This window comes from Eschrichtius robustus, chromosome 4, assembly GCF_028021215.1.
Source record: "Eschrichtius robustus isolate mEscRob2 chromosome 4, mEscRob2.pri, whole genome shotgun sequence".
NCBI classification, from domain to species: Eukaryota; Metazoa; Chordata; class Mammalia; order Artiodactyla; family Eschrichtiidae; genus Eschrichtius; species Eschrichtius robustus.
Window position 1 is genome coordinate 85,406,096 of NC_090827.1, and position 27,689 is coordinate 85,433,784.

Sequence of the window (27,689 nt, forward strand, 5' to 3'; positions counted from 1 at the left end):
GCTAAAGGAACTTCTCTAAGTGGGAAACACAAGAGAAGAAAAAGACCTACAAAAACAAACCCAAAACAATTAAGAAAATGGTAACAGGAACACACACATCAATAATTACCTTAGACGTGAATGGATTAAATGCTCCAACCAAAAGACACAGACTCGCTGAATGGATACAAAAACAAGACCCATATATATGCTGTCTACAAGAGACCCACTTCAGACCTAGGGACACATACAGACTGAAAGTGAGGGGATGGAAAAAGATATTCCATGCAAATGGAAATCAAAAGAAAGCTGGAGTAGCAATACTCATATCAGATAAAATAGACTTTAAAATAAAGAATGTTACAAGAGACAAGGAAGGACACTACATAATGATCAAGGGATCAATCCAAGAAGAAGATATAACAATTATAAATATATATGCACCCAACATAGGAGCACCTCAATACATAAGGCAACTGCTAACAGCTATAAAAGAGGAAATCGACAGTAACACAATAATAGTGGGGGACTTTAACACCTCACTTACACCAATGGACAGATCATCCAAAACGAAAATAAATAAGAAAACAGAAGCTTTAAATGAAACAACAGACCAGATAGATTTAATTGATATTTATAGGACATTCCATCCAAAAACAGCAGATTACACTTTCTTCTCAAGTGCGCAAGGAACATTCTCCAGGATAGATCACATCTGGGGTCACAAATCAAGCCTCAGTAAATTTAAGAAAATTGAAATCATATCAAGCATCTTTTCTGACCACAACGCTATGAGATTAGAAATGAATTACAGGGGAAAAAACGTAAAAAACACAAACACTTGGAGGCTAAACAATACATTACTAAATAACCAAGAGATCGTTGAAGAAATCAAAGAGGAAATCAAAGGATACCTAGAGACAAATGACAATGAAAACACGACGATCCAAAACCTATGAGATGCAGCAAAAGCATTTCTAAGAGGGACGTTTACAGCAATAAAATCCTACCTCAAGAAACAACATCTCAAATAAACAACCTAATGTTACACCTAAAAGAACTAGAGAAAGAAGAACAAACAAAACCCATAGTAGAAGGAAAGAAATCATAAAGATCAGAACAGAAATAAATGAAATAGAAACAAAGAAAACAACAGCAAATATCAATAAAACTAAAAGATGGTTCTTTGAGAAGATAAACAAATTGATAAACCATTAGCCAGACTCATCAAGAAAAAGAGGGAGAGGACTCAAATCATTATAATCAGAAATGAAAAAGGAGAAGTTACAACAGACACCGCAGAAATTCAAAGCATCCTAAGAGGCTACTACAAGCAACTCTATGCCAATAAAATGGACAACCAGGAAGAAATGGAAAACTCTTAGAAAGGTATAACCTTCCAAGGCTTAACCAGGAAGAAATAGAAAATATGAACAGATCAATCACAAGTAATGAAATTGAAACTATGATTAAAAATCTTCCGACAAACAAAAGTCCAGGACCAGATGGCTTCACAGGTGAATACTATCAAACATTTAGAGAAGAGCTAACACCCATCGTTCTCAAACTCTTCCAGAAAATTGCAGAAGAAGGAAAACTCCCAAACTCCTTCTATGAGGCCACCATCACCCTGATACCAAAACCAGACAAAGATACTACAAAAAAAGAAAATTAAAGACCAATATCACTCATGAATATAGATGCAAAAATCCTCAACAAAATACTAGCAAATAGAAACCAACAACACATTAAAAGGATCATACACCATGACCAAGTGGGATTTACCCCAGGGATGCAAGGATTCTTCAATATACGCAAATCAATCAATGTGATACACCATATTAACAAATTGAAGAAGAAAAACCATGTGATCATCTCAGTAGATGCAGAAAAAGCTTTTGACAAAATTCAACACCCAGTTATGATAAAAACAGACGAATGGATAAAGAAGTTGTGGTACATATATACAATGGAATATTACTCAGCCATAAAAAGGAACGAAATTGAGTCATTTGTTGAGACATGGATGGATCTAAAGACTGTCATACAGAGTGAAGTAAGTCAGAAAGAGAAAAACAAATATCGTATATTAATGCATGTATGTGGAACCTAGAAAAATGGTACAGATGAGCCGGTTTGCAGGGCAGAAGTTGAGACACAGATGTAGAGAACAGACATATGGACACCAAGGGGGGAAAACTGCGGTGGGGTGGGGATGGTGGTGTGCTGAATTGGGTGATTGGGATTGACATGTATACACTGATGTGTATAAAATTGATGACTAATAAGAACCTGCAGTATAAAAAAACAAACAAAACAACTAATACTAAACTTTCATTGGGTTATTTGTATAGAAATATGTTAATATAAATGTTTCAGACATTACATGAAATTTCTAAAAATCTTATATGTTCTGGTATAATGTTATAAGTCATAATCCTAGTTATTACTTTAAAATGTATATCTCAGAAATAACTGATTTTCTTGTCAACTGCATTATTATGAACTTTCATCAAATCTTTAACTGTGGTCATTTTTAAGTCTTTTGTCATTTACAGACAGTTCTGGGTGTACTCTGATGCTTTTGCAAATATGTTCCTATAAAAGGGTTTCATCTTCAAGAAATTCATGGAAAAGACTCTGACAAGTACAGGTTTCTGGTAACTGACTGTACTGCTGAACTGAATGAATAAGCATTTTCAGAACTCTAATGAAAAACTGATGAACTCATAAAACTGCTAACAAAAGATCAAGATGAACAAAAAAATTAATTACATGGGACTGAGTGAACTGATGAGGATGAGTATAATTTTTGTGACTTTCTGTTTGAATTAAAAAAAAAAAAACCCACAATGACTCAGAGGCGAAGAATATAGAAATCAATTTTCACTGCAAAGTAAAGGAGCTGTTACAGTGGAGGACTACTAGAATGAATGTCAATATTATGACATAGTATGAGTGTGTTTCATGTTTGGTAATTGCAATCATTGTTGCTTTTGTTGTGGTCATCCATGTACAATGCTTGGTGTCAGTCTATTTATCTCTTGTAAAAATAAAATACAGTGTGTGTGTGTGAAAGAAAAAAAAAAAAAAGACACAGGATGGAAAAAAAAAAATGTGATCTAAGGACCAGCAGCATTGGAATCATCTGGAATCGTGTTAGAAATGAAGACTCTCAGACCCATCCCATATCTGTTAAATCCACATCTGCATTTTAAAAAAAAAAAAAAAAGAAAATCTACAAACAACAAATGCTGGAGAGGGTGTGGAGAAAAGGGAACCCTCTTGCACTGTTGGTGGGAATGTAAATTGATACAGCCACGATGGAGAACAATATGGAGGGTCCTTAAAAAACTAAAAATAGAATTACCATATGATCCAGCAATCCCACTACTGGGCATATACCCAGAGAAAACCGTAATTCAAAAAGACACATGCACCTGAATGTTCATTGCAGCACTATTTACAATAGCCAGGTCATGGAAGCAACCTAAATGCCCATCGACAGACGTATGGATAAAGAAGATGTGGTACATATATACAATGGAATATTACTCAGCCATAAAAAGGAACGAAATTGGGTCATTTGTAGAGACGGGGATGAATTTAGAGACTGCCATACAGAGTGAAGTCAGAAAGAGAAAAACAAATATCGTATATTAACGCATATATGTGGCACCTGAAAAATGGTACACATGAACAGGTTTGCAGGGCAGAAATTGAGACACAGATGCAGAGAACAAACGTATGGACACTAAGGGGGGAAAGCGGCAGGGGGTGGTGGTGGTGGTGTGATGAATTGGGAGATAGGGATTGACATGTATACACTGATGTGTATAAAATTGATGACTAATAAGAACCTGCTGTATAAAAAAAATAAATAAAATTCAAAAAAAAAACAAAGAGAGAGACCCAAGGGACTTCCCTGGTGGCGAAGTGGTTAAGAATCCGCCTGCCAATGCAGGGGACACGGGTTCGAGCCCTGGTCCAGGAAGATCCCACATGCCGTGGAGCAACTGAGCCCGCATGCCACAACTACTGAGCTTGCGCTCTAGAGCCCGTCAGCCACAATGACTGAGCCCGTGTGCTGCAACTACTGAAGCCTGCGCACCTAGAGCCCGTGCTCTGCAACAAGAGAAGCCACCGCAATGAGAAGCCCGTGCACTACAATGAAGAGTAGCCCCCGCTCGCCACAACTAGAGAAAGCCCACACACAGCAACGAAGACCCAACACAGCCAAAAAAAAAAAAAAGAGAGAGAGAGAGACCCAAGACAGACATTAATATGAGCGTATGTGATGTCTGGCACTGTTGCAGTCATCAAGCAACCATGAGGTAATCTGCTGTAGTGCAGGGAATGGAAAAATAGAAAGAGGGCAAGAATCGCAGTTTCTGATGACTTTGTTGAGCCACTAAAATAACTAATCCTAGAATAGTCCTACTTTACAGAATTCTGATAATATAAGAGGATCAGCTAAGGAATGTATTCAGTTAAAAGTAATAGAAACCCCAATACAGGGGTTTAAACTAATAAATTTTTATTTTTCTCTTTCAACATTAAGTCCAGAGGTAGGTACAGAGTAGGGATAGAAGATGAGTGACATACAGTAATACACAAAAGGTGTATGTTTAAAGTATTGAGCAATACAGAAATAAAAGTATGGGTTTATAATAGGAAACCGGGAGGGAATATGAATTACCTAGACCACAAAGTTTGGTCTAGAATGATGACTTGAGCTATGTTTAAGGTTATGTTTACTTCAATTTACCACGAACAGCCAAAACAGCAATGCAAAAGATAAATATGAGATCAAGGGAACAAGTGAGCCAACATAGCTCCTCATGACCTGGTTTCTCATAGAAGTACGCCCAAAGTTATCTATGCTTTAATAGAGTGAGGAATCACATTGGAGGAAGCCACAATTGTGAGCTTTCTGTCTCTTATACTGTTAAGCTATAGAGGAACAGCTCAGGAATCAAGAATCTAGATATTCTGTTATTGTAAGAGGAAAAAAAAAAACAAACAAACAGTTTTACCAAGAAAAAAATCTTGCTAGACCTAATTCTGTGATGATTCCATGGCTGACACAGGATTTTAGAACTATATTGATAAAAGACAGGACTAGATATGGAGAAATAGATGCAAAACACCAGATCCTTGGAATGAGATTCCTGTGTTAAGGAGTCTAAAAAGCCAAGCCAGGGTGTGTTAGATTTTGCTATGCTCTATTATAGAATAATCTCTGATGCTGTGAAGACCTCAACATCGAAAAGGAGAGCAAGTGGCATGTGATGGAGATTTTAAATCCATTAAGCTTGGTCACTCAAAACTTTTCCTACATTAAAACATAAAGAAGCAACATGCAAGGAAGTAAGTCAAGCTCCTAGCAGAGTTAAAGAACCAAATGCACCAGGGAACTGAGCAGCAAGTGAAAGAAACTTCCAAAGGGCAGCTGCTGCCCATAAAATCCACAAATTCAATACCATAAGATGTGAGTCACAGAGGATTTTAAAAACAGCTGAATGTGTGTGTAACAGAATTTGAAAGCAAAAGAACACACTGATAGCTTCAAGGGGCAACTGATGGTAAAAAGACAGTTTTTTAAAGAATGGTATTGAAAATAGCCTGGCGTCATTCAGTGTAGGCTAGCAGTTCTCAAAGTGCGATTGATCTCTGGACCAGCAGCATCAACGTCACCTAGCAACTTAATACACCAATTCTCAGCCTCTGAGGTGGAAGCCAGCAGTCTAGCCAGTGTCAGGGTGATTCTAACACACACCCAAGTTTAATAAACACTGGTGTGAGGACAAGAAGTCCTAGCCGCCAGTCGGTGTGGTGAGGTGACCAAGGGCACCAGCTCTGGAGTCACACAGCCCTGAGTCTGCATCTCAAATCGTCTGCTTCTAGATGCATGAAGTTCGGCAAGTACTTAAATCCTCCAAACCTATTTACAAATATACCTATCTTAGAGGTTCATTGTAGGAATTACCAGTAACATTCATGAAACCTGCTCAGTAAACAATATTAACTATTATTTCATCATCAACATCTTCACAGCACTGTCTGAAGGCATGACTATACTACTTCTCTGTGTGCAAACGCACTGAGATACTCGATGTTCAATATATTCTGTAAAACAAACAGTAAGTGAGTACCATTTTGTAGCAATATTTGTATACAAATAGTTGAATTAATAATAATAGTAACAACTCTTCTATGATTTAACTTATTTGGCATTGTTCTAAGGGCTTTAAATACATTAACCCGCTTAATCCTGTTTAATCCTGACAAAAACTCTGTAAGATAGACCCTATTATTACCCCCACTTTACAGATAAGGAAACTGAGGTAAGAGGGGTTAAGTGCAGTGCCCAAAGTTACAAAGCTAGAAAGTGGCAGAGTCAGCATTTAAATACAGACAATCTGTCTCAGAGTCTTAGAGTCTGTGTGCTTAACCACTACGCTATACCACTTCCCTAAGTTAAAAATAAATTTTGATGTTTAGGGCAGAAGTTTCGGATGTCTAGAAAAATACACTTACATGAAATATCTCGCTCTCCAAGGGGTCGGAAAAATGAAACTTCCTATTCTTATTTCTGCTACCTGCTCTGTAAGCATCTCTTCCGGACACATTAAATGCATTCAACCGATTCCACGGACAAGCTGGTGGCCTAAAAAGTGGGATGGCTGTTCCCTCTAAAATGGTAGGAAGAAATAAGAGGCAGGAAAAGCTAGTGAGAAATGCACTTAGTGGGAAAATTCATTGAGTTCCCCAGCCTCTAATGTTCTCAGTGCAAGGGCATTCCAGGAAAACAGAACAAACTATTACCCTCTGGCAGCAACAGTATCTCCGCTATGTCTGAGTCAGATGCTCAGATGGTTGAATGTACCCCGAGGAAATAACAGAACAGAGCTCAAGGGGAACAGGCTACTTTGCTCTGAGTTGCTCTCTGTATGCCTGAGCAAGCTGCCTGGATACCTGTGTCTGCGTGGAAGGAAGCAGTTTCCTCGACCAGAGTTTTATGGATATATGTCAGGGCTTTCAAAACTTCTCAGTGTTCTAAACAAGAGAATTCAGACTCCAAAGCTGCAATAAAAGGAGGCAGTCCTTTGGACAGAAAGCTGCAAGACAGGTCAATTTTACCCTTAACTCGTTCAATCTCTAGCTTTTGAATGCCTGCCAAATTCTTTAGGCTTCTTCAAGGTGACCAATCCAAATAATTCACTCACTGTTTCAACATTCTCAGTTGTCAGTTGCTCCGAGTTTTACTGCATTGTGATAAGAAAAAAATAGAAACAAAAGCAAAACTCCCTATTTCGTTCCCAATGCCAGAAAACAAACTGCAATGAAATTGAGAGAATGTGAGATGAGCTTTTCCCCTTAATATTCAGGGTGAAACATGCATTGGACCGGGTTTTTGGCAGAATGGAAATTTCAATAAGTGTGCTACTCCTCCTGTTCTCTCTTGCTGAAAGTGGTATCTCATTGCCAACACACACATTCCCTGAACGTCTATTATGGAAACAGACATTGAAAAAGAAATGCCTATGGTTTACTCTATAAATTTTTCCACTATCTAATCTACAAAGAAATACTAGAAGCAACAAGATTTCTTATATGTTTAGTAAAATGTTTCCTTTCACTATGACTGTTCATTTGTTCTAACAGCGAGTTTTTCTATAATGAGAATATTTCCCCTAATCTTCCATTCAGCTTATCTGCAAAGAATGGCTAAAAGTTAAAGAACTTTCAGCTTTTGCTAGATGTGTAATAATATTAAGAAATTAATATTAACTTATAGGTGTGATAATGGTATTTTTCTAAGTTTAGTGACTTTGATCTCCTTCAGGAACTAAGCTTCCCACATAACAGTAGGGAAGGACTCTGTAAGGTCTATGGAACAAATTGCCTCAATGTCTTTCGTAAGAAAGGCATTAGGTCAATTACTTAGCATAAAAGTCTTTCCTAAGTGCCATAAATTTCAAAAGAAACATCCTCTTATTTTCCATTTTATATAATCCCTTTCAGTAACCCCAAAACTCTCAACAAAGTACTTCTCACGTAGTTTTGACAGCTGTGTTCTGGGGATTGAAGAGATGGGGGAGTAATGGGATTGAGGGCTCCACCTTATCTCTGGGGTCTTTATTCAGTGTTTCCTTTTCTAAGAATCCATCACCAACCCTAACATCTACTCTCTATGCTCCCTTCAGGACAACTCTCCATTTCTCCATTTGTTTGTTTCTATTCAATTCACCATCATCATTCAGGGTACCTAGACCTTAAAACTAAAAGTAACCAATTAGAAAAAGCCTTGGAAAATAAACAAAATCCAATCCAATGTCATTAAAAGAACTGTACACATTAATGTTAACAGATAGGAAAAAATATGAAGAGAATGTAAAATAGAATAACACAGTAATGGATTCATTGAAATGAATCAAATGGACCAAATATGGACTTCTGTACACGGAGAGAAGTATTAGGTAATGGATTACTTGAATCTAGAGGATGAGTCCTGTTGACAGACATAGATGCTAGAAAAATTTCAAGGGTATCTGTAGTTCTAGAGCTCAGATGTCCTAAATGACATCGCTGGTTAATATTCAACCTCAGCCAATTGAGAGTGTAATCTCCAAAAGTGCTTGGAATGCTAACCCTAAAATTGTGTGGATGACATAATTGTTTTCAAGAGAATTATTAGCTTTAAACCTGGAGAATGACGTATTCATATGGTGAAGTAAATCAAACTTATAGTACTAATATTTTTTAGTAAAGTTTAGAAATAATCAATGTATTTAAGAGAATTTTACCTATTACAAAAATATTTCATCCTTGTGATTCCAAACTAAGTTGACAGGACTGAATAATTGATTTAGTCAAAGAAATTATGTTGAGATCCACCAGTATTAGAAAATTTAAGAAAGCCTAAGACTTATTTTTATAAGTTAAATTTATCCTATTTTAATGGTTACGTAAGTACTTGGAAGGCTCTTTCAGGTGAGTAAAGGACTTAAAAAGAAAACAAAATGTACCGACTTAATAAGCATAGTTTAAAATATTTAAGGGAGTTTTTGTTTATGAAAAGAATCAAACATTAACACCTCCTTAAAGTAATTCTTAAAATTTGCTACATTTTTAAGTAGAATAAAATGATTAAGTTGAATTTCAAAGCTTAAGAAAGAACTATGTTTTTAATACATAAATTTAATACATTTAATATTAAATTTAAAAAATAAAGTTTGCTTTGGATAACCTTTTCGGGATCCAAAAGCCGTCCTCAAGAACACGGAAAACTAACATCGACAAGATGGCCACAGCAGCTTTGTAATATGGTATGCCACTCTTCCCTCACAGTGCAGTCTGTACACAACTCAAAGACTGATGCTTCCATAATGCTATTAAGTACCATCTCTCTTCAGAGACGTCTAATTCTTTAATTTTTCCCTTTTCTGATTTTAAACAGACAAAATTGAAATAGAAGACCTTTCTATGTGTTTGTTTCATCCATTGCTTTTGTGAGTCTTGTTTTCACCCCTAAGATTCTGTTTTTCTTTTTTAATTTTTATTATATTTGTTTAAATTAAAAAAAAAAAGTTCACCCATTTTTCCCACCCCCAACAACCCTTGTCTCTTGCAGCCACCAATCTGCTCTCTGTATCTATGAGCTTACTGTGTTTTTATTTTTTGTTCTTTTGTTTATTTTTAGATTCCACATATAAGAGAGATCATATGATATTTGTTTTTCTCTATCTGACTTATTTCACTTAGCATAATGCTCTGGAAGTCCATTTGTGTTGTCACACATGGCAAGACTTCATTATTTTTATGACTAAATAATATTCCATTACGTATTTTATATATATATGCAATTTCTTTATGTATTCATCCATTGATGGACACTTAGATTGCTTCCATATCTTAGCTATTGCTAATAATGTTACAATGACCATAGGAGTGCATATATATCTTCTAATTAGTGTTTTTGTTTTCTTCAGATAAATACCCAGAAGCAGAATTGCTGGATCATATGGCAGTTCTATTTTTAATTTTTTGAGGAACTTCCATATTGTTTCCCATAGTGGTTGCACCAATTGACATTCTCACCAACAGTGTATGAGGGTTCCCCTTTCTCCACATCCTCACAAAACTTATTTCTTATCTTTTTTCTAACAGCTGTGAGGTCGTTATCTCATTGTGGTTTTGACTTGCATTTCCCTGATTAATGATGTTGAGCATCTTTTCATGTACCTGTTATATTTTTTTGGAAAAATGTCTATTCAGATCCTCTGCCCATTTTTACCTGGGTTGTTTGTTTTCTTGCTATTGAGTTGTATGAATTCTTTTTATATTTTGGATATCAGCCCCTTATCAGATATATGATTTGCAATTATTTTCTCCCATTCAATAGGTTGCCTTTTCATTTTGTTGATGGTTTCCTTTGCTGTGCAGAAGCTTTTTAGTTTGATATAGTCTTACTTGTTTATTTTTGCTTTTATTTCTTTTGCTTTTGGTGTCAGATTCAAAAAATCAGTGCCAAGACCTATGTCAAGGAGCTTACTGCCTATGTTTTCTTCTACAAGTTTTATGGTTTCAGGTCTTAAGCTCAAATCTTTAATTCATCTTGAGTTAATTTTTGTGTATGATGTAAGATAGTGATTTGGTTTCATTCTTTCACAAGTGGCTATCCAATTTTCCCAACATCATTTATTGAAGACACTGTCCTTTCCCCATTGTATATTCTTGGCTCATTTGTCATAAATTAATTGACCATATATGTGTGGGTTTATTTCTGGATTCTCTACCCTGTTCTGCTGATCTACGTGCCTGTTTTTATGCCAGTACCATACTGTTTTAATTACTATAGTTTAGTTTGAAATCAGGCAATGTGATGCCTCCAGCTTTGCTCTTCTTTCTCAAGATTGCTTTGGCTATGCAGGCTCTTTTGTGGTCCCATACAATTGTTAGGATCATTTGTTCTATTTCTGTGGAAAATGCAATTGGAATTTTGATAGAGACTGCATTGAATCCGTATTTTACTTTGGGTAGTATGGACAATTTAACAATATTAATTCTTCCAATCCATGAGCATGGAATGTCTTTCCATTTATTTGTGTCTTCTTCAACTTCTTTCATTAATATCCTGTAGTTTTCAATACACAGGTCATTCACCTCCTTGGTGAAATTTATTCCTAGGTATTTTATTCTCTTTGGTGCAATTGTAAATGGAATTATTTTCTTAATTTCTCTTCCTAATACATTGTTATTAGTGTAAAGAAATGCAATCGATTTTTGTGTACTTATTTTGTATCCCACAACTTTATTGAATTCATTAGTTCTAACACTTTTTGATGGAGTCTTCATGGTTTTCTATATATAATATCATGTCACCTGCAAATGTTGACAGTTTTACTTCTTCCTTTCAATTTGGATGCCTTTTATTTCTTTTTCTTGTCTAATTGTTCTGGCTAAGACTTCCAATATTATCTTGAATAAAAGAGTGGACAGCATTGTCTTGTTCCAGATCTTAGGGGAAAAGGTTTCAGCTTTTCACTGTTGAGTATGATGTTAGCTGTGGGATTGTCATATATGGTCTTTATTATGTTGAGGTATGTTCCCTCTGTACCCAGTTTGTTGAAATTTTTTATCATAAATGGATGTTAAATTCTGTCAAATGTTTTTTCTGCACCTGTGAGATGATCATATGATTTTTATCCTTCATTTTGTTAATATGGTGTATCACATTGACTGATTGATTTGCAGATGCTGAACCATTTAAATGAATGGAATAAATCCCATTTGATCATGATGTATGATCCTTTTAATGTTTTGTTGAATTCTGTGTGCTAATATTTTGTTGAGGATTTCTGCATCTATGTTCATCAAGGATATTGGTCTATTATTTTCTTTTTTGTGGCATCCTTGTCTGGTTTTGGTATCAGGGTAAATTTGGCCTCATAAAATGTGTGTGGAAGAGTTCCCCCTCTTCTATTTTTTGGAAGAGTTTGAGAAGAATTAGTAACAATTCTTCATTGAATGTTTGGTAGAACTTACCATGAAGCTGTTTGGTCCTGGACTTTTGTTGGTTGAGAGGTTTTTGATTACTAATTCAATCTCCTTGCTAGTAATCTGTCTGTTCAGATTTTCTATTTCATCATGATTCAGTCTTAGTAAGTTGTATGTTTCTAGGAATTTATCCATTTCTTCTAGGTTGTCCAATTTGTTGGTGTATAAATGTTTAAATTTTATTTGTCTTTAAAACAGGAAGTCACCTTAATAACTAATAACTTATCAACAATTTATCCCTCTATTTTCTACTGTACTCAATTCAATATTATATTCAATTAGCATTTAATAAATTCTTTGCTAAACTCCATCAATTTAAAACCTACTTCATCAAGACTGTTTCTAAAATAAAGCAAACTCTTTTCCTTTATTCTTATAAATATTTTAAAACACAATTTGAACAAAACATAGTTTCATTATTCCATTATGTCCATGAAGAACTCCAGGATTTTAATAATGCAACCTTGAGAATGATTTCTGAGATTTATGAGGAAGCCAGAGAATGATGGCTGCCTACCCTCAAAGGCATCCTCTCCTTCCTCATTGGTATCAGAACCTCAAATTTTATCTAGGTACACTGCCAGCTGAATAAGAAACTAAATTTACCAGCCTCCCTTTCAGCTAGGTGTGGCCATGTGACTAAGTTCTGGCTAATAACATTTAAGCATAATTTCTTTGGAGACATCGGGAATGGATGCTTAAAGAGATCTATCTAAGCATGCTGGGATCTCTTTTTATCTTTATTCCTTTTCCCATCTTCCAATGAGGATGTTATAGCTGGCACACCAGAAGACAGCTAGGACCATGAGGTGACCTTGAGGATGGAAACCATAGGTTAGCATGCAGAGCAGAAAGGGAAGACCCTGATTCTTTGATGCCAGTGTGGAGTCTATCTTCAGACTTCTTTTATATGACAGAGAAATAAACTCCTGCTTCATATAGATCACCGTTATTTTGGGTTTTCTATTATATACAGTTGAATCTTATTTTAAATGACATAAGAAGACATATTTAACATTTTAATAAATATTACTAATCAGCATTCTTGCAGCAAGTCTCTTGAAACCAATAAATAGAATCCTGCATTAAAATTACATATTCAACATTCCTGCCATCTGTCATACAAATGATAGTTAAGTAAACTTATGTTATTTGACTATACAAAGAAAGGCAATATTGAGGGAAATGCCTCTGGTACCTAAAACCATTTAATTTTACGTCACTCAGAGTATAAAAACAGGTTGGATGCACCAGATGATAACAGCTAAAATTTGTATAGTACATTATAATAAATTATCTCATGTACTTCTCACAACATTCTGATAAAATAGGTATTATAATTAGTTCCCGTTTATGGATGAAGAAACTGAGGCACAGAGAAGTTAGGTAACTTGGCCAAAGTCATATTACTGGTAAGTGGCAGAACCTGTATATGAATCTAGCTGTTTGATTGTAAAGCCTGCATGTTAACCCACTAGCCAATCTGAGATTCTGAAAGGTTTTTTAATGATATTCTCAAAATCCAACCACTAGAAAGAACCAGAACTGAGGTGCAAACCAAGTCTTCTGATTCCAGTTCTTTTCATTAAGTCAGGATTGATACCAATGAGGTTTTTAGATTAATCATACATTTTTTTCAGACGACTGAAAGCTATAGTAACATTAAAAGATAAATAAAACACTTCTGTTAATTAAGCATATGCTCAAATATAATATACACTTAGCACCTTTCAAAGAAAGTAACGAAGGTAATCTCCCCTCCTTGAATGTCAGAATTTCTGGTTCAATAAAAAATCGACACAACATCTAAAAAGTTCAAACATAATCATATCTATATCTATACTTATATCTGTAACTACACAGAGAAGATTATCTTTTCCTTTCAGATAAACAGACTATTGTCCTTTACTCTCTGTAGTCCCATAAGTATTATGAAAAATGCCTCATATTATATTCAAGCTTAATTTTTTAAAAATCATCATTTCCTCTGTTAACTGAACAGATCTTTGACGTCTCCATCTTGATCTCTTTACTTCTACTGTAATTCATGCTCTGTATTGTTACCACCACAGAAATCTTTTTAAAACACAATTTTATCCTGTGTTACCTAGGGCCTACTGTAACTCCCTTTCACCTTGTGCATTCATTCTAACACCTCTGCTGATTTGCATGGTCCTCCATAATTTGGTTCCCATGTACTTATTCAAATCTTCTCAGTATTTCTCAACCTACAGGTCTCCCTTTTCCTCCTTCACTGTCATTTTAGATCAAGAGCAAGTCAGGAGACTCATGGACACAGAGAACAGACTAGTGGTTGCCAAGGGGGAGGGGGTTGGGGGAGGGATGGAGTGGGAGGTTGGAGTTAGTAGATGTAAGCTATTATGTAAAGAATGGATGGACAACAAGGTCCTACTGGATAGCACAGGGAACTATATTCAATATCTTGTGATAAACCATAATGGAAAAGAATATTAAAAAAGCATATATATATATGGTATGTGAATCACTTTGCTGTACAACAGAAATTAACACATATACACACACACACACACACACACACACACACACACACACACACACACACACACAAAAGAGGAAGTCAGAAGAAGCCAATGGGGGCCAAAACTAGGCACAGGATCAAACGAAGGGGCATTGGAAACCTCGAGGGGCTATGCAGGCAACAGATTGCAGCCACTTCAATTAGAGGCTATATGGCTGCTGAAAGCCTGGGAGGCAAGCTGGAATCAGAATAGCATGGATTCAGGAACAGAAGGAAAGAGGTTGCAATTTAACAGACAAAGGTCAGCTTTTAAGAGGTTAGACTAAATGAAAAACAGACAAGAGAACACAGGCAGGGAAGAGGAGCTGACATTTCAGGCCTAGATCCAGCAAGCAGATCTATCCAAGAGGTCCAAGCCTCTGCTCCCGTCCTTGGCACTAGCTCACTTCACTCTTGCCTCCGGAATGTCCAGCTTCCACAAGCCCTGAATCTATAGCTGGTTTACCTTCTTTACGCCTTTTCTTTATAGTGTTTTCCCCCTGGCTTCTTTCTTTAGATTGAATACTAAAATGTAATCCTGAGGTAAGTATTGATTCTCTTTCTCCATTTGGTAGATTTCCTCAGAGTTCAAAGTTGGAAAGAATCTACAGTGATAAATGATTCCTCTTTCCAGCAAACGTTGTTTCTGAGAATTTCTGGGGTCAGAGGGAAAAAAACAACAACAACGTTGTGATTTTCCAATATATCTGCTAAACACTGCAGTGAGTTATGAAACTGAGCAGAGGATATATCATCCAAGAGGCCCAAATGCGATCGGCAAATATTTCACATTTGATAGCTATGCCTTATTTCAATTCATCAGGAAACCATCTTGTTTAAGTCTGGCTTTCTTTCCAAATTAAAAGTGACGGAACTACAAAATTGTATTTCATAATCATATATATGTCATTTACTGCTATATTCAATTTTTAATAAACATTCCTCTCTTTCAATACTTTTACCTCATTATTATCACCTTTCCTCCTTTGAAATAACACCTAACATGACATGGCAAGAAAAAGAAGTGAAATTTTCTTAGGAGTTTTTTCATTTCCAATATTGGCTTTCTGGTAAACATCAAAGAAATAAATTATAATAAAATTTCTTGTCTTCACTGGCTATCCTTTTCATATAAGAAACATGACACCATTTTCAAGATAAATGCCATAACATCCAGTAGAAATAAAATGTTAATGTCTATTTTCAGACATATTATAAAGGTACATACACACATTTTTGAAGAGTTACAGATATAAGTGTGAAAGCCCAGAAATACTTTGAAGTACAATCAATATATACAGGTGTAGACTACCTTTCCATCAGAATATGATATACAGTTATGATTTTATATTTATTTACTTAGATAATTATTTGATCATAATTTTTTATTGGTCCAGAACCTACTGGTTTAGCTGACCATTCAAACTCAAATATTCAGCTCAGCATCTAGAAAGTGGTGGGCACTCAATAAATTGCACTGAATGCATGAAGAAAAAGCATCTCTAATTATACATAACAACCACACCAAGGGGAAAGAGGAAATTTCTGGAAATGATGGATATGTTTATTATCTTGAATGTGGTGATGGCTTCGTAGGTGTTTATATGTATGTCCAAACTTACCAAATTCTACACTTTAAACATATTAAGTTTATTGTGTGTCAATTATACCTCGATAAAGCTGCTTTTTAAAATATCAGAATTCATGAAAATACTACAGTAAATGTATTATCCATGAAGAATATTTTACAATAATATTTTACAGAGACTCAGCATTGCTGGAATGTTGTTTTGTTAAGTTTTGGAAAAGAAACAGCACTTCTAAATTAAGAATTAATTTTCATTTCCTGGCTCTGGTAGGATGGAAATTTTTAAAGTAAAAATCATGCCATTTAATTACTCTCTTATCAGTTTGAAATGACAAGTCTGAATTCAAGATCTCAATACCAGGATTATTTTGCCTTGAACGTTCATTTACTTTTTGAGTAAAAAATTCAGTAAATGTTTTTTCTGAAAATTTGTGTGTGAATCAAACACTATTTTAAATGTACTGGAGTATATTTAAAATTTTTTTTCTATTAAGAGTCTTTTCATATAAAGCAAATCAACATTTTAAATCTCATTTCACTTAAACAGGAGCAAAATATTTTTAATTATAGTGAAGAAAAAAATCATTGTACTATTTTTTGTTGGAAATTCCCACTATATGAAGAAGATAATAAAGTTTAAAGACATGATAACTTTGACTTAAAACTTTGCTAACGTGTTTGGAAAGAGAATGGTAAACTCATGAGAAATGAATCACAGGCATGAGAGAAAAGTATGTTTGAAATCAGTTTGTCTTTTGTTTTGTTTTTTCATCTGGCATTTCTTATTCTGATTAAATTCTCTTGAATATTCTGATGGTTTCTGAGTGCACTTTTAAAAACATGAGTGCTTTAAAGGCATGACACTTGTTAATACAAAAAAAAAAGCAAAATCCAAATAACCCCTATTGACACTTTAAAAAAAGATCTTATAGTTAGAAAATGCAAACAATGCAGAAAAGTATCAAATAGGAAAAATAGGAGCCTCCCTCCTCACTACCCCAGTCCTTCCACCCAAAGGTAAATGACTGTTTTACGCTTTTCTATAAAATAATATATATATATAATTCATTTATTTACCAAAATGAATCATATTATGCACCCTGTTTTATTACAGGCATTTTTTACTTAATATATTTTGATATTCTTTCAATATCAGCACACAGTGATGACTACATTCTTTTTGCTCCTACACAATGCTTCAGTGAATATCTTTGCACACACATCTTTGTGTTATATGGGTTTTGTTACAGTGAGTCCAGCAAGAACAAGCTACTCCAATCAGTCTATTGTTTTAAAAATTCGATCACTTGATTTTAACAAAAGCCAATATGGTATTCAGAAGCTTCTTCTGGTATCAAGTACTTCATAGCAAATATGTTCTAAATTATTTCATGACAAAGTAATATATTCCAGTATACATGCTTATGAAGGGTATAACTTATTATCTATTCAAATAAAATACTATTCTTTGACTTATTTCCAGTCTCCAATCTTAAGGAACTAGATCATTCACAGTACACTCATTTTTCAGTTCATTCATTCATTCAACAAATATTTATTGATCCAGTGCCATTTGACACACACTGTTCTTAAAGTTAGACAAATTGTAATAAGTAAGACAATAGAGCAAGACCTATTTATCATAAACAGGTAAACCAACAAACAAGAAAACTTCAGAGATAAGTGCTATGAGAAAAACAGACTAAGGCAATGTGGTGGTGGCTGGCATTGGGGAAGTGGGGCAATATCAGCTGGGGTGAGCTGGGATAATCTGAGCCCAATGACCAAATAAGGGGTAAAAGAAGATGAGCCCGAGAGGCAGGCAAGGGCAAGATCAGAAAGGGTTTGGGCTTCAATCCAGGTGCCGCCGGAAGCCACTGAAGTCCTAAGAAATGACATAAACTCATTTGTGTTTTAAAGAAATTAAAATTCATTTGTTTTTAAAAATAATAATAATGACATTGACTCATCCTAAAATAATAAATTCATTTGTGTTTTTAAATAATAATAACTATGAATGGGCAACAAAAGTAAAAGCAGGGAGATCAGTTAGGAGGCTACCACAGGTGAACAATGATGGGGGCCTGTACAAGGTAGAGGTGGAGATGAAATGTGGATGGAAGTAAGACATATTTTTAAAACTGAGCTTAGGGCTTCCCTGGTGGCGCAGTGGTTGAGAATCTGCCTGCCAATGCAGGGGACACGGGTTCGAGCCCTGGTCTGGGAAGATCCCACGTGCCGCGGAGCCACAATTACTGAGCCTGCGCATCTGGAGCCTGTGCTGCGCAACAAGAGAGGCCGCGATGGTGAGAGGCCCGCGCACCGCGATGAAGAGTGGACCCCGCTTGCCACAACTAGAGAAAGCCCTCGCACAGAAACGAAGACCCAACACAGCCATAAATAAATTAATTAATTAATTTAAAAAAAAAAAACAAAAAAAACTGAGCCTAAAGAACTTGCTGGTGCACCAGAGCAGTGTGCATGTAAATGATGGTGACAGAAAAAGAGCAATCAAGATGGGAAGACTTGGGGAAAGTGCCTTACAAGCCTAATAGCATAATAATATCTTAATCATACCATAATGATGTCATAGTAATCTCTTAACCATAACAGTATCTTCACCATCCATTGAATCAATATACCAGCTACACACCAAAGGTAATAAGCATCTTTTCTTACAATAACCAGGTAGCTTTGCGACTAGATAGAATTTTATGTTATATTTTAACCTCAATTTTAAACTAAAAGATATAATTATCTAAACTTTAAGGTTAATTTACCCCATTATTTTGTGCTTTTGCAAAAGAATTTAGAATGTAGTTGCCAGCATTATCCAGCATCTGTATTCTATAGTCATATAGTATTCAACTTTGCATTCCTCCTTCTCAATCAGAAGCAGGGTTCTCAAGTACATCTCCAACTACCTTCAGGATGTAAGTTCCCAAAGCACTTCTGGGTATATCATAAATTAGTAAATTAGTGAGCATGCCTCTGTCACCTACTTAACTATGAGTTCCTCCCAAGAAGGACCAATTCTTAATTCTCGGTGTCCCCAACAAAAACAACTCAAGGCAATATCACGTAATTAGTAAGTGAAAACCCACCAAGATAGGAATATGCTCAACATCTCTTTGACTTTCTGGACTTGATAATTTTTGTGGCTCATACCTCTAGAGACAATTTTTTAAACAGCTTTATTAAGATATAATTCACGTAACATACAATTCCCACATTTTAAGTGTACAGTTGAACATATCTACAAAACGGACTCACAGATATAGAGAACAGACAGAGGTGTGGTTGCCAAGGGGGAGGGGGTCTGGGGGAAGGATGGATTGGGAGTTTGGGGTTAGCAGATGTAAGCTATTATATATAGAATGGATAAACAACAAGGTCCTACTGTATAGCACAGGGAACTATATTCAATATCCTGTGATAAACCATAATGGAAAAGAATATGAAAAGGAATATATACATGCATAACTGAGTCACTTTGCTGTACAGCAGAAATTAACACAACATTGTAAATCAAATATACTTCAATAAAATTAGAAAAAATAAAAATAAAGTATACAGATTCTCAGTGAGATCCCTGTAGTCCAACTGGTCTCTTGGTTCTCCCCAACCATATACGGTCTTCTATCATTCCATTTCCTTAACCATTCATTAAAAAATCATAATTGAGCACTTACCTATTAACTATATGCCAAGCATTCCTACCTGGAATGATGTTTCCTTTTCACTTCCACAGACTTAACCCCTACTTCAAAACCTAGCTCAAGTATGTTGATCACCCAGCTCTTGGAATCTCCCCTTCTCTCAATGCTTCTAGTGTTGCTGCTGGTCTATTTGGCATTAAGTGTCAGTCATCCTGTTACACTGCTGTTTACTTTAACAAATGCATTAAGCGTCTTTGTAACTTAGCATTCTGGCTGGGGACTTCACACGTTATGCATTCAATGGATACTTTGTGGAGGATAAAACCTGGCCCTTGGAAAAGTTATTCTTGAATAACCGGCTTCCTTCTAAGTCCATCAACAGTGCAGTCGCAGGACCTGAATGTTTTTAAACGATCTTGCTGACATCTGAGTTGTATTACAGGTTTTGTGACAAGGTCATGTTGCTGGCACCAGAGTTCCCTGCCAGGGGCTAGCGCACTGTGCAATGGAAGATGAGGAGATCTGAGAGGACTTTGAAATCAAGCACATGCAGATCAGTACAACATTCAACTTCAATCAGGGTTCTGCACCAATAAAAACGTGTGCTTTCTAACAATCAGAAATGAATGGTTTTTCAGAAATGAGTTGGGGGGGTGGGATGGAGGGGTGGGAGGGAGATGCAAGAGGGAGGGATTATGGGGATATATGTATATGTATAGCTGATTCACTTTGTTATACAGCAGAAACTAACACAACATTGTAAAGCAATTATACTCCAATAAAGATGTTAAAAAAAAAAATCTGGGGAAAACAAAACGAAACAAACAAACAAAAAAGAAATGAGTTAGGTAGGATACTCGTGCCATTATGGATAAAGTGATAGCATAACTTGGGAAAGGACACACAGTGAGCTATGGACTATATCAGGCAATGTTCTTCTCTGTATGAAAGACTCTTGTCATTTTCTGTATGAATGATGTATGTTGTCAACTTTGCTGATGGGTTGTTAATGGCAAACACACAGACACACAGACATATATAAAATAGATTGGTCTATAGAAAACAGAGGTGATCTCTGGAACTCCAGTTAATTACTATCTGTAAATAAGCAGAATTGAACTTCATTTCAGGGTCCATAGGAATTACAAAGGCGATTGCTCATAAATCAAATACTGGTATGCTGCTGTGCACTGATTTTGAATAAAAACTGGTTCTGGCTTTATATAAAATTCTATCTAAAACGTTAATCGCAAAAGCACTGCATTTTTCTCTGGTTTCTGTTCACTAACTTTTAGAGCTGATTTTTAAAAACTATTTCCTTGTTGTACTTACCCTTTTAATTTTTTTCAGACGCACGTTCATCAAGCCAGAGGGAGTCTGCTTTATACAAGGAGATCCTGGACCTGGAAGGAAAAAGAAGGGTCAGTGATGACTGTCCTAAAAAGGCTGTGTGCTCAGTTCTTACTTTTAGAAGACCATACCTGTAAATCAAGACCATCACTGAAATAAACACCTTTGAGTCCTGCTCTACCCTGCAATGTTTCATGAACGCTGGAAATGCATTTTCTTTGTTCTAATCCCAGCCTCTGAATCAGAGCCAAGTAGAGTGGGTTCTTCATAAATATGCACTGAGCGCCTGACTCAGAATTAATGTAGGGCAGGGCTCTGATTAGCAAACGCTACCTGCAGGAGACAGAGGAAACACCACAAATGGAAATAAGATGCTATCAGCAGGTTTTATTTTTTCTTGAGGCTTGGGAATAATCACTTATCTCTCTGTTCAAACCTTTCCAGATCTCTCCCTTCAGGACCTGAAAGAAGTTCACAATAAACGCCTCCACGTAAAGCCCTCTTCCACCGGGTGCTGGAGGAAGAGCACAAGATGAGAGAAGCAGCAAATTGTTTCCAACTCAATTTACTCCTTTCTCGCCATTTCAGCGGCTCACCACGATCTATTCAATATATAAAACCTTACAGCCTAACTTAAAGATGAAATCAACAATAAATAAAAAATACCGTACTTGTTCTGATAACTTGTTAGCATAGATCTCCGTATACAAAATAAAAGGTAACGAAGTTACACTTATTTGTAGGATATGGGGCAAACTAAAATTTAATGTATTTATGGACTTTATACTAGGTTCCCTCTCCCCTTTTCAGGTAAAACTACTGCTGCCAACTTCCTGCACCTTTGACTAAAAGCAAAAACCCAAACAAAAAAAGTCCTGTTTGAAGCACCTGGCCCAATAGTTGACTTTACTGCAAGTCCAGAGCTCTGTCAGGCTGCAGAACACGCACTAGCTGGATGCACCGGGCCACTCGCAGGCCGGCCCCAGACGCACACGAGCACCGTGGGCAGGAGGAGCCACCAGCGCCAGAGGACCCCGGCCTCAGAACCTGTTGCTCGTGGACCAGGCGAGTAAGCAGGTGCGACTCAGGTCGCGAGGGCTGTTGGCGGTGCAAGGAGGCTAGAATTGCACCCGGGGGGGCCAACACGCAACGCCTTTCCGCAGCTCGTAGCCCTTGACGCCCCAAGCCTTTCACCGCTCTCCAGCCCGCTCAGACCCAACACCACTTCCGCACCACGGGCGACTCCATTGTTATTAAAACTAGAGGGTGGCGGGAGAGGATTTGCAAGGATGCAGGAGCCACAGTACCCCTTCCGCTCCGGCCAAGACTTGGAAGAATCAGAAAAGCGTTGAGCAAAGACAGGATGAGCCGAAGCCACGGGGCGGGACGAGGGCGCCTGTGGTGGAGGAGGCCGGCATCTTCCCCTCCCCCCTCAGGGATGGTACGGTCCAAAGCAGGGCGGGGCGCAGGAGGCCCTCCGGAGTCTCTCCCCGCCCTTCTCCCGCCTTTTCCGCAGCGCTGCAGTTGTGCGAGTGAGAGGGTACGCTGAGGATCCCTCCCCGGGTGCCGACGCCCGAGCTCCGCCCCTCGCCGCGCCGTTCCCTCCGCGGCGGCAGGCAGAGCTCGCTCAGCTCTGCGGACGCCGCCGCCTTCATTACCTCCTCCTTCTCTCGCCGGTGTGCGAGGGCCTCGCCCGGCAGCGGCACTGTCCTGGGTGGGCGGCCGGGCCCGCGCGGCTGCTGAGCGCTCGGCGCGGGGAAGCCAGATCCTCCGCCCGCGCGGCGCCGTGACAGGTGCAGAGTCTGGTCTGAAGACCCACCTGCGGTGGCCGCCGCGATGCCCACCATGCGGAGGACCGTGTCGGAGATCCGCTCCCGCGCGGAGGGTGAGTAGCTGCCGCAGCGCGAAGCTGGGTGCGGAGCGCGCGCGGGGGCGGCTCGGGGCCAGCCGAGGGTCAGGCGGTGTGAGTGTGTGAGTGTGTGTGTGTGTGTGTGTGTGTGTGTGTGTCGGGTAAGAGATGCCCTGTCCCACCTCTTCCCCCAGCAATGACCGCCTGTCGCGCCTGGTCTTTGGCGAACCCTTCTCCCTGCGCCGCCTTCAGTGGCCTCGCAGACCCCTTCCCAGCTGCAGAGCCCCGAAATTGGTGTCCTCGGAGGGATCCCCAAGGCTCGCTTTACACGGCAGCGTGACTGTTGGGTCTCTGCGCTCTTGCCCTGCCCACCTCCCTGCCCACTAGCTCACAGGCCACTCTGTCTCCACTCTGCTTCTCCATTCTAGGGAGCACAGCCCCAGCCAGCCGCCCACCTTTTTTGCAGCCCCCATATCACTGCTCCCAGGGAATTGAATCTGCCTTTCCCAGGTTGCAGGATCCTTTGAGCCACAGCCCCTCGCCTCTCCGAGCGGGAGGAGCCTTAATTGGGCTTGGGCGCTCCGCCGGTGCTGTGCATTACAGTCTCTGCAGTTCTGCCTCCTGCAGCGGAGTCTCACCCAGCTCCCGTCTGAGGTTTTGTTTTTCCCTTTACCTGATACCTGCATTTTGGCCAGCTGAGCGGACTTTTTAGCAAGGTGGAAGCTGTTTTCTTTGCTCCACCCAGGGCCAGATGTTGAATGGCTACACCTGTCAGCAATGAGCAACAGCTGCCCGAGGGTAAAGGCCAGTAAGCTTTTGGAGGGCCTAGGCTGTCTTCATCCTCTGATGAGCCCTCAGCATCCTTCCTAGCATGTGGCAGTCAGTTGGTAAATATTTTTTCATTTTGTACATGGCGAAGCCAAAACAGTGCATATCTGGAGCTTTGTTTTATTTTTCTGTCACATAAACCCATACTTGAATCCTATAAAGGGTGGCTCATGTTCTCACAACATCGCTGATGTCCATCCTTCACCCCCACCCCCTCCCCCCTTTAATGTTTGGCAGGTGGTAAAGTGATTTTAGGAAAAAAGATACAGATTTTAGGAGAATTGGATTATAGGGGTTTGAGACAGGCCATTTTATTATTTTTCCTCCTCAGAGTCCCCATGTTAAAAATGGGGGCTCTGAGCTCTAGTAGCTATGATTTTCTGGTTACAGCACTTAGGAAATACTCAGTGAAACTGCTCTGGGGAGAAGGCCACACAAGAGTCAAAACTAACCTGTGTACAGGGATTTAGTACATTCTTATTGTCATTTGTAATATAATGAAAAAATATACAGGGCACCTTATAGATGCACATTGGATAAATGATAGTGCTGTCTTTAAGTGTACGCACTAAAAATGTGTACATTCTTTTTTTACACTTCTGAGTGAAGTAAATTTTCTTTTTTTTTCTTATTTATTTCTTCCAGTTTTATGGAGCTATATTTGACATATAGCACTGTATAAGTTTAAGGTGTACAGCATAATGATTTGACTTACATACATCATGAAATGAGTACCACAATGAATTTAGTGAACATTCATCAACTCATATAGATACAAAATTAAAGAAATAAAAAAAAAATTTCCTTGCAATGAGAACTCTTGGGGTTTACTCTCTTAACAAATTTCATATATAATTTCATGTAATGTTGTACATTACATCCCTAGTACTTTTTTATCTTATAACTGGAAGTTTGTACCTTTTGACCGCCTTTGTCTGATTTCCCCTCCCCCCATACCCCACCTCTGATAACCCCCAATCTGATCTCTTTTTCTATGAGTTGGTTTGTTTGTTTGTTTTTGAAGTATAATTGACCTACAATAGTATGTTAATTGCTGTTACACAACATAGTGATTCGATAATTTCTATGCATTTCAACATGATCACCACAATGTCTAGTTACCATCTGTCACCATACAAAGATATTGCATAATTATTGACTATATTCCCCACACTGTACATTTCATACCCATGACTCATATATTTTGCACCTGAAAGTTTGTGTACCTTTTAATCTTCCTCACCTATGTCTCTACCCCCAACTCCAATTCCCACTGGCAACCACCTGTTTGTTCTGTGTATTTATGACACTGTTTCTGTTGTTTGTTCACTTGTTTTATAGATTCCACATATAAATGAAATCATTCAGCATTTGTCTTTTTCTGACTTATTTCACTTAGCATAATACCCTCTAGGTCCATCCATGTTGTCGCAAATGGCAAGATTTCATTCTTTTTTATGGCTGAGTAATATTCCATTATATGTATACCTACACACACACACTGCGTCTTCTTTATTCATTCATCTACTGATGGCACTTAGGTTGCTTCCATATCTTGGCTATTATAAATAATGCTGCAATGAACATAGTGATACATATATTTTTCTAATTAGTGTTTTTGTTTTCTTTGGATAAATACCCAGGAGTGAAATTGCTGGATCATATGATAGCTCTATTTTTAATTTTTTGAGGAACCTCCACACTGTTTACCATAGTGGCTGCACCAATTTACATTTCCACCAACAATTCATGAGGGTTCCCTTTTCTCTGCATCCTCACTAGCACTTGTTGTTTGTTGTCTTTTTGACAATAGTGAATGAATTTTCTTAATCATCATTTGAGTGAGCCATTCAGGTAATGAAAATATAGTGGTAATACTGGGATTGTTCTTTCAAATAATAGCAGTTGATGGATTCTATATCATGGGAAATGGGAAAAGAGAAAGGACCAGAAAATAATGTAAAACCTATGCCATATGAGAGGATTTCATTAAGTACTGAGAGGCTACAGTATTGTTTTTGATTGGCATGTATAGTTTTCAAAGCATTTTTACAAAGATTACCTTATAGGACCTTACAGTGCTCCTGGAGGTTGGTGAAGATGGTCCCACCTGATAGTTGAGGAAACTGTGGCCCAAGTGGTTGAGGTACATGTCAAAGGTCAAGTAGCTAGTTCAGTGACACATTTGAATTAACAGCTGTGGGAAAACAATGACTGGTTCGTATTTAATCTTTGTATTCCCTGTGCATCCAGCACAGTGTCAGGGGCATAGTGGCACTTGGTGAATGACCCTTACCCGCCGTGTTGGTTGGTTCAGTTTATTATGTGCTCAGCATGTTGCTCTGGACTGTGGTGAGGACAACATCAATAATGACCCTGTGGGCTGCCGATGAGGCTCATTGCCTGCCCTGCCCACACTTTTCTTTCCTAAGGAATAGTCTCTTTTGACAGCTCCTGCTGCCTAAAGGCCTTGTTCTGAACGGCAGCGTCCTTGGCTTCAGTTGGTTGGACCACGGCAGGCTCCTGACCCAAGAGCAGAGAATCCATAGGTGGCTCAAACACTTGAAACCTTGTGTTTTGGCTCAGAAAGATGCTTTGTGGTGATCATCTCTCCCATGCGAAGAGTTAAGCTTAGAGGCTTAGAGTGAAGGTTGAAGCAGAAAGGGACAGAGGAGAATAGGCTGGTAGAGGAGAGAATGGCTGGCTGTAATAGGTTGTGCAAATGCTGCTAGTATGAGGAAACAGAAACTGCATGAAGAGAGGAAGATAGGAGAGAAAATGAACCGGATGGAGAGAATGAGGCAGAGAGACACAGATGCTGAGAGAGGGTGGCCAGTCCCTGGAGCACCTCCCTCCTGACTCCTTTAGTCCCAGTTCCCAAGTAGCCTTAGAACAGTCTCTTTTTTTCCTTGAAGTGACTTGAATGGGTTTCTGTTCCCTGCATTCAGATTGGCCAGATGCATGGCTGTTCTGTGTGCAAGCTATTTACAACCAAATTGAGGGGAAAGAACTTCCATGAAGTAAGAAATAAACAGTGTGGGGCTGCCCTGGTAGCGCAGTGGTTAAGAATCCGCCTGCCAATGCAGGGGACACAGGTTTGAGCCCTGGTCCGGGAAGATCCCACATGCCGTGGAGCAACTAAGCCCGTGCGCCACAACTACTGAGCCCGTGAGCCACAACTACTGAGCCTGCGCTGTAGAGCCCGTGCTCCGCAGCAAGAGAAACCACAACAGTGAGAAGCCCGCACACCACAATGAAGAGTACCCCCGCTCACCACAACTAGAGAAAGCCCGTGCACAGCAACGAAGACCCAATGCAGCCAAAAATAAATAAATAAATAAATTTATTTTTTTAAAAAAAAGAAATAGCCTAAGAGGGGATGTTATTAATTAAACAGCGCACCTGCTATGGGTAACAAAGAGCTGTGGCAGATCAGACATAAGAACACGAGGTCTGCCAAGCAAACATTCCATTGAGAAAGGATTTGAAATGAGTGCTCACGCAGTGCTTTTCAAACTTTAAGATGCCCACAAATCACCTGGGGATCTTGTTAGATGCAGCTTCTAAATGCATAGGGCTGGAGTTGCATTTCTGACAAGCTCACGGGTAACGCTGAATGATGCTGGCCTGCAGGTCACAGTCTGAGTGCCAAGCTTCCAAGATAATGCCATCTATTTCAGTAGTCAGGAGGGCATTGAGGGTAGAGACTAACCAATTGAAAAAGCAGTGAACATGACTGTGGCTTATTTGAGAGTTCTTAAAGAAACTGGCCAGGAACAAAGGGAAACTTGGAAGGAATAGGATGTAAATTTGGATAAGTAAATACTTCTAGAT

General features: G+C 38.4%; 2 protein-coding genes across 8 annotated transcripts in view; one reads left to right on the forward strand and one right to left on the reverse strand.

Moving 5' to 3' along the window:
* The window catches only part of GRXCR1 (glutaredoxin and cysteine rich domain containing 1), a 334,368-nt gene extending 311,986 nt beyond the window's left edge, over positions 1–22,382 (reverse strand). For all 6 annotated transcript variants that reach the window (XR_011073848.1, XR_011073845.1, XR_011073844.1 and 3 more), the window contains exons 1-2: positions 22,067–22,382; positions 21,161–21,231 (exon numbers count right to left, since the gene is read on the reverse strand). The gene's annotated coding sequence lies outside the window, so the exon portion shown is untranslated. The remainder of the gene's footprint in view (positions 1–21,160; positions 21,232–22,066) is intronic.
* A 341-nt stretch (positions 22,383–22,723) lies between these two features.
* ATP8A1 (ATPase phospholipid transporting 8A1) overlaps positions 22,724–27,689 on the forward strand; it is a 230,557-nt gene continuing 225,591 nt past the window's right edge. For both annotated transcript variants that reach the window (XM_068542245.1, XM_068542246.1), the window contains exon 1: positions 22,724–23,063. In XM_068542245.1, coding sequence (XP_068398346.1) covers positions 23,015–23,063 — 49 coding nt within the window. In that variant the 5' untranslated portion in view covers positions 22,724–23,014. The remainder of the gene's footprint in view (positions 23,064–27,689) is intronic.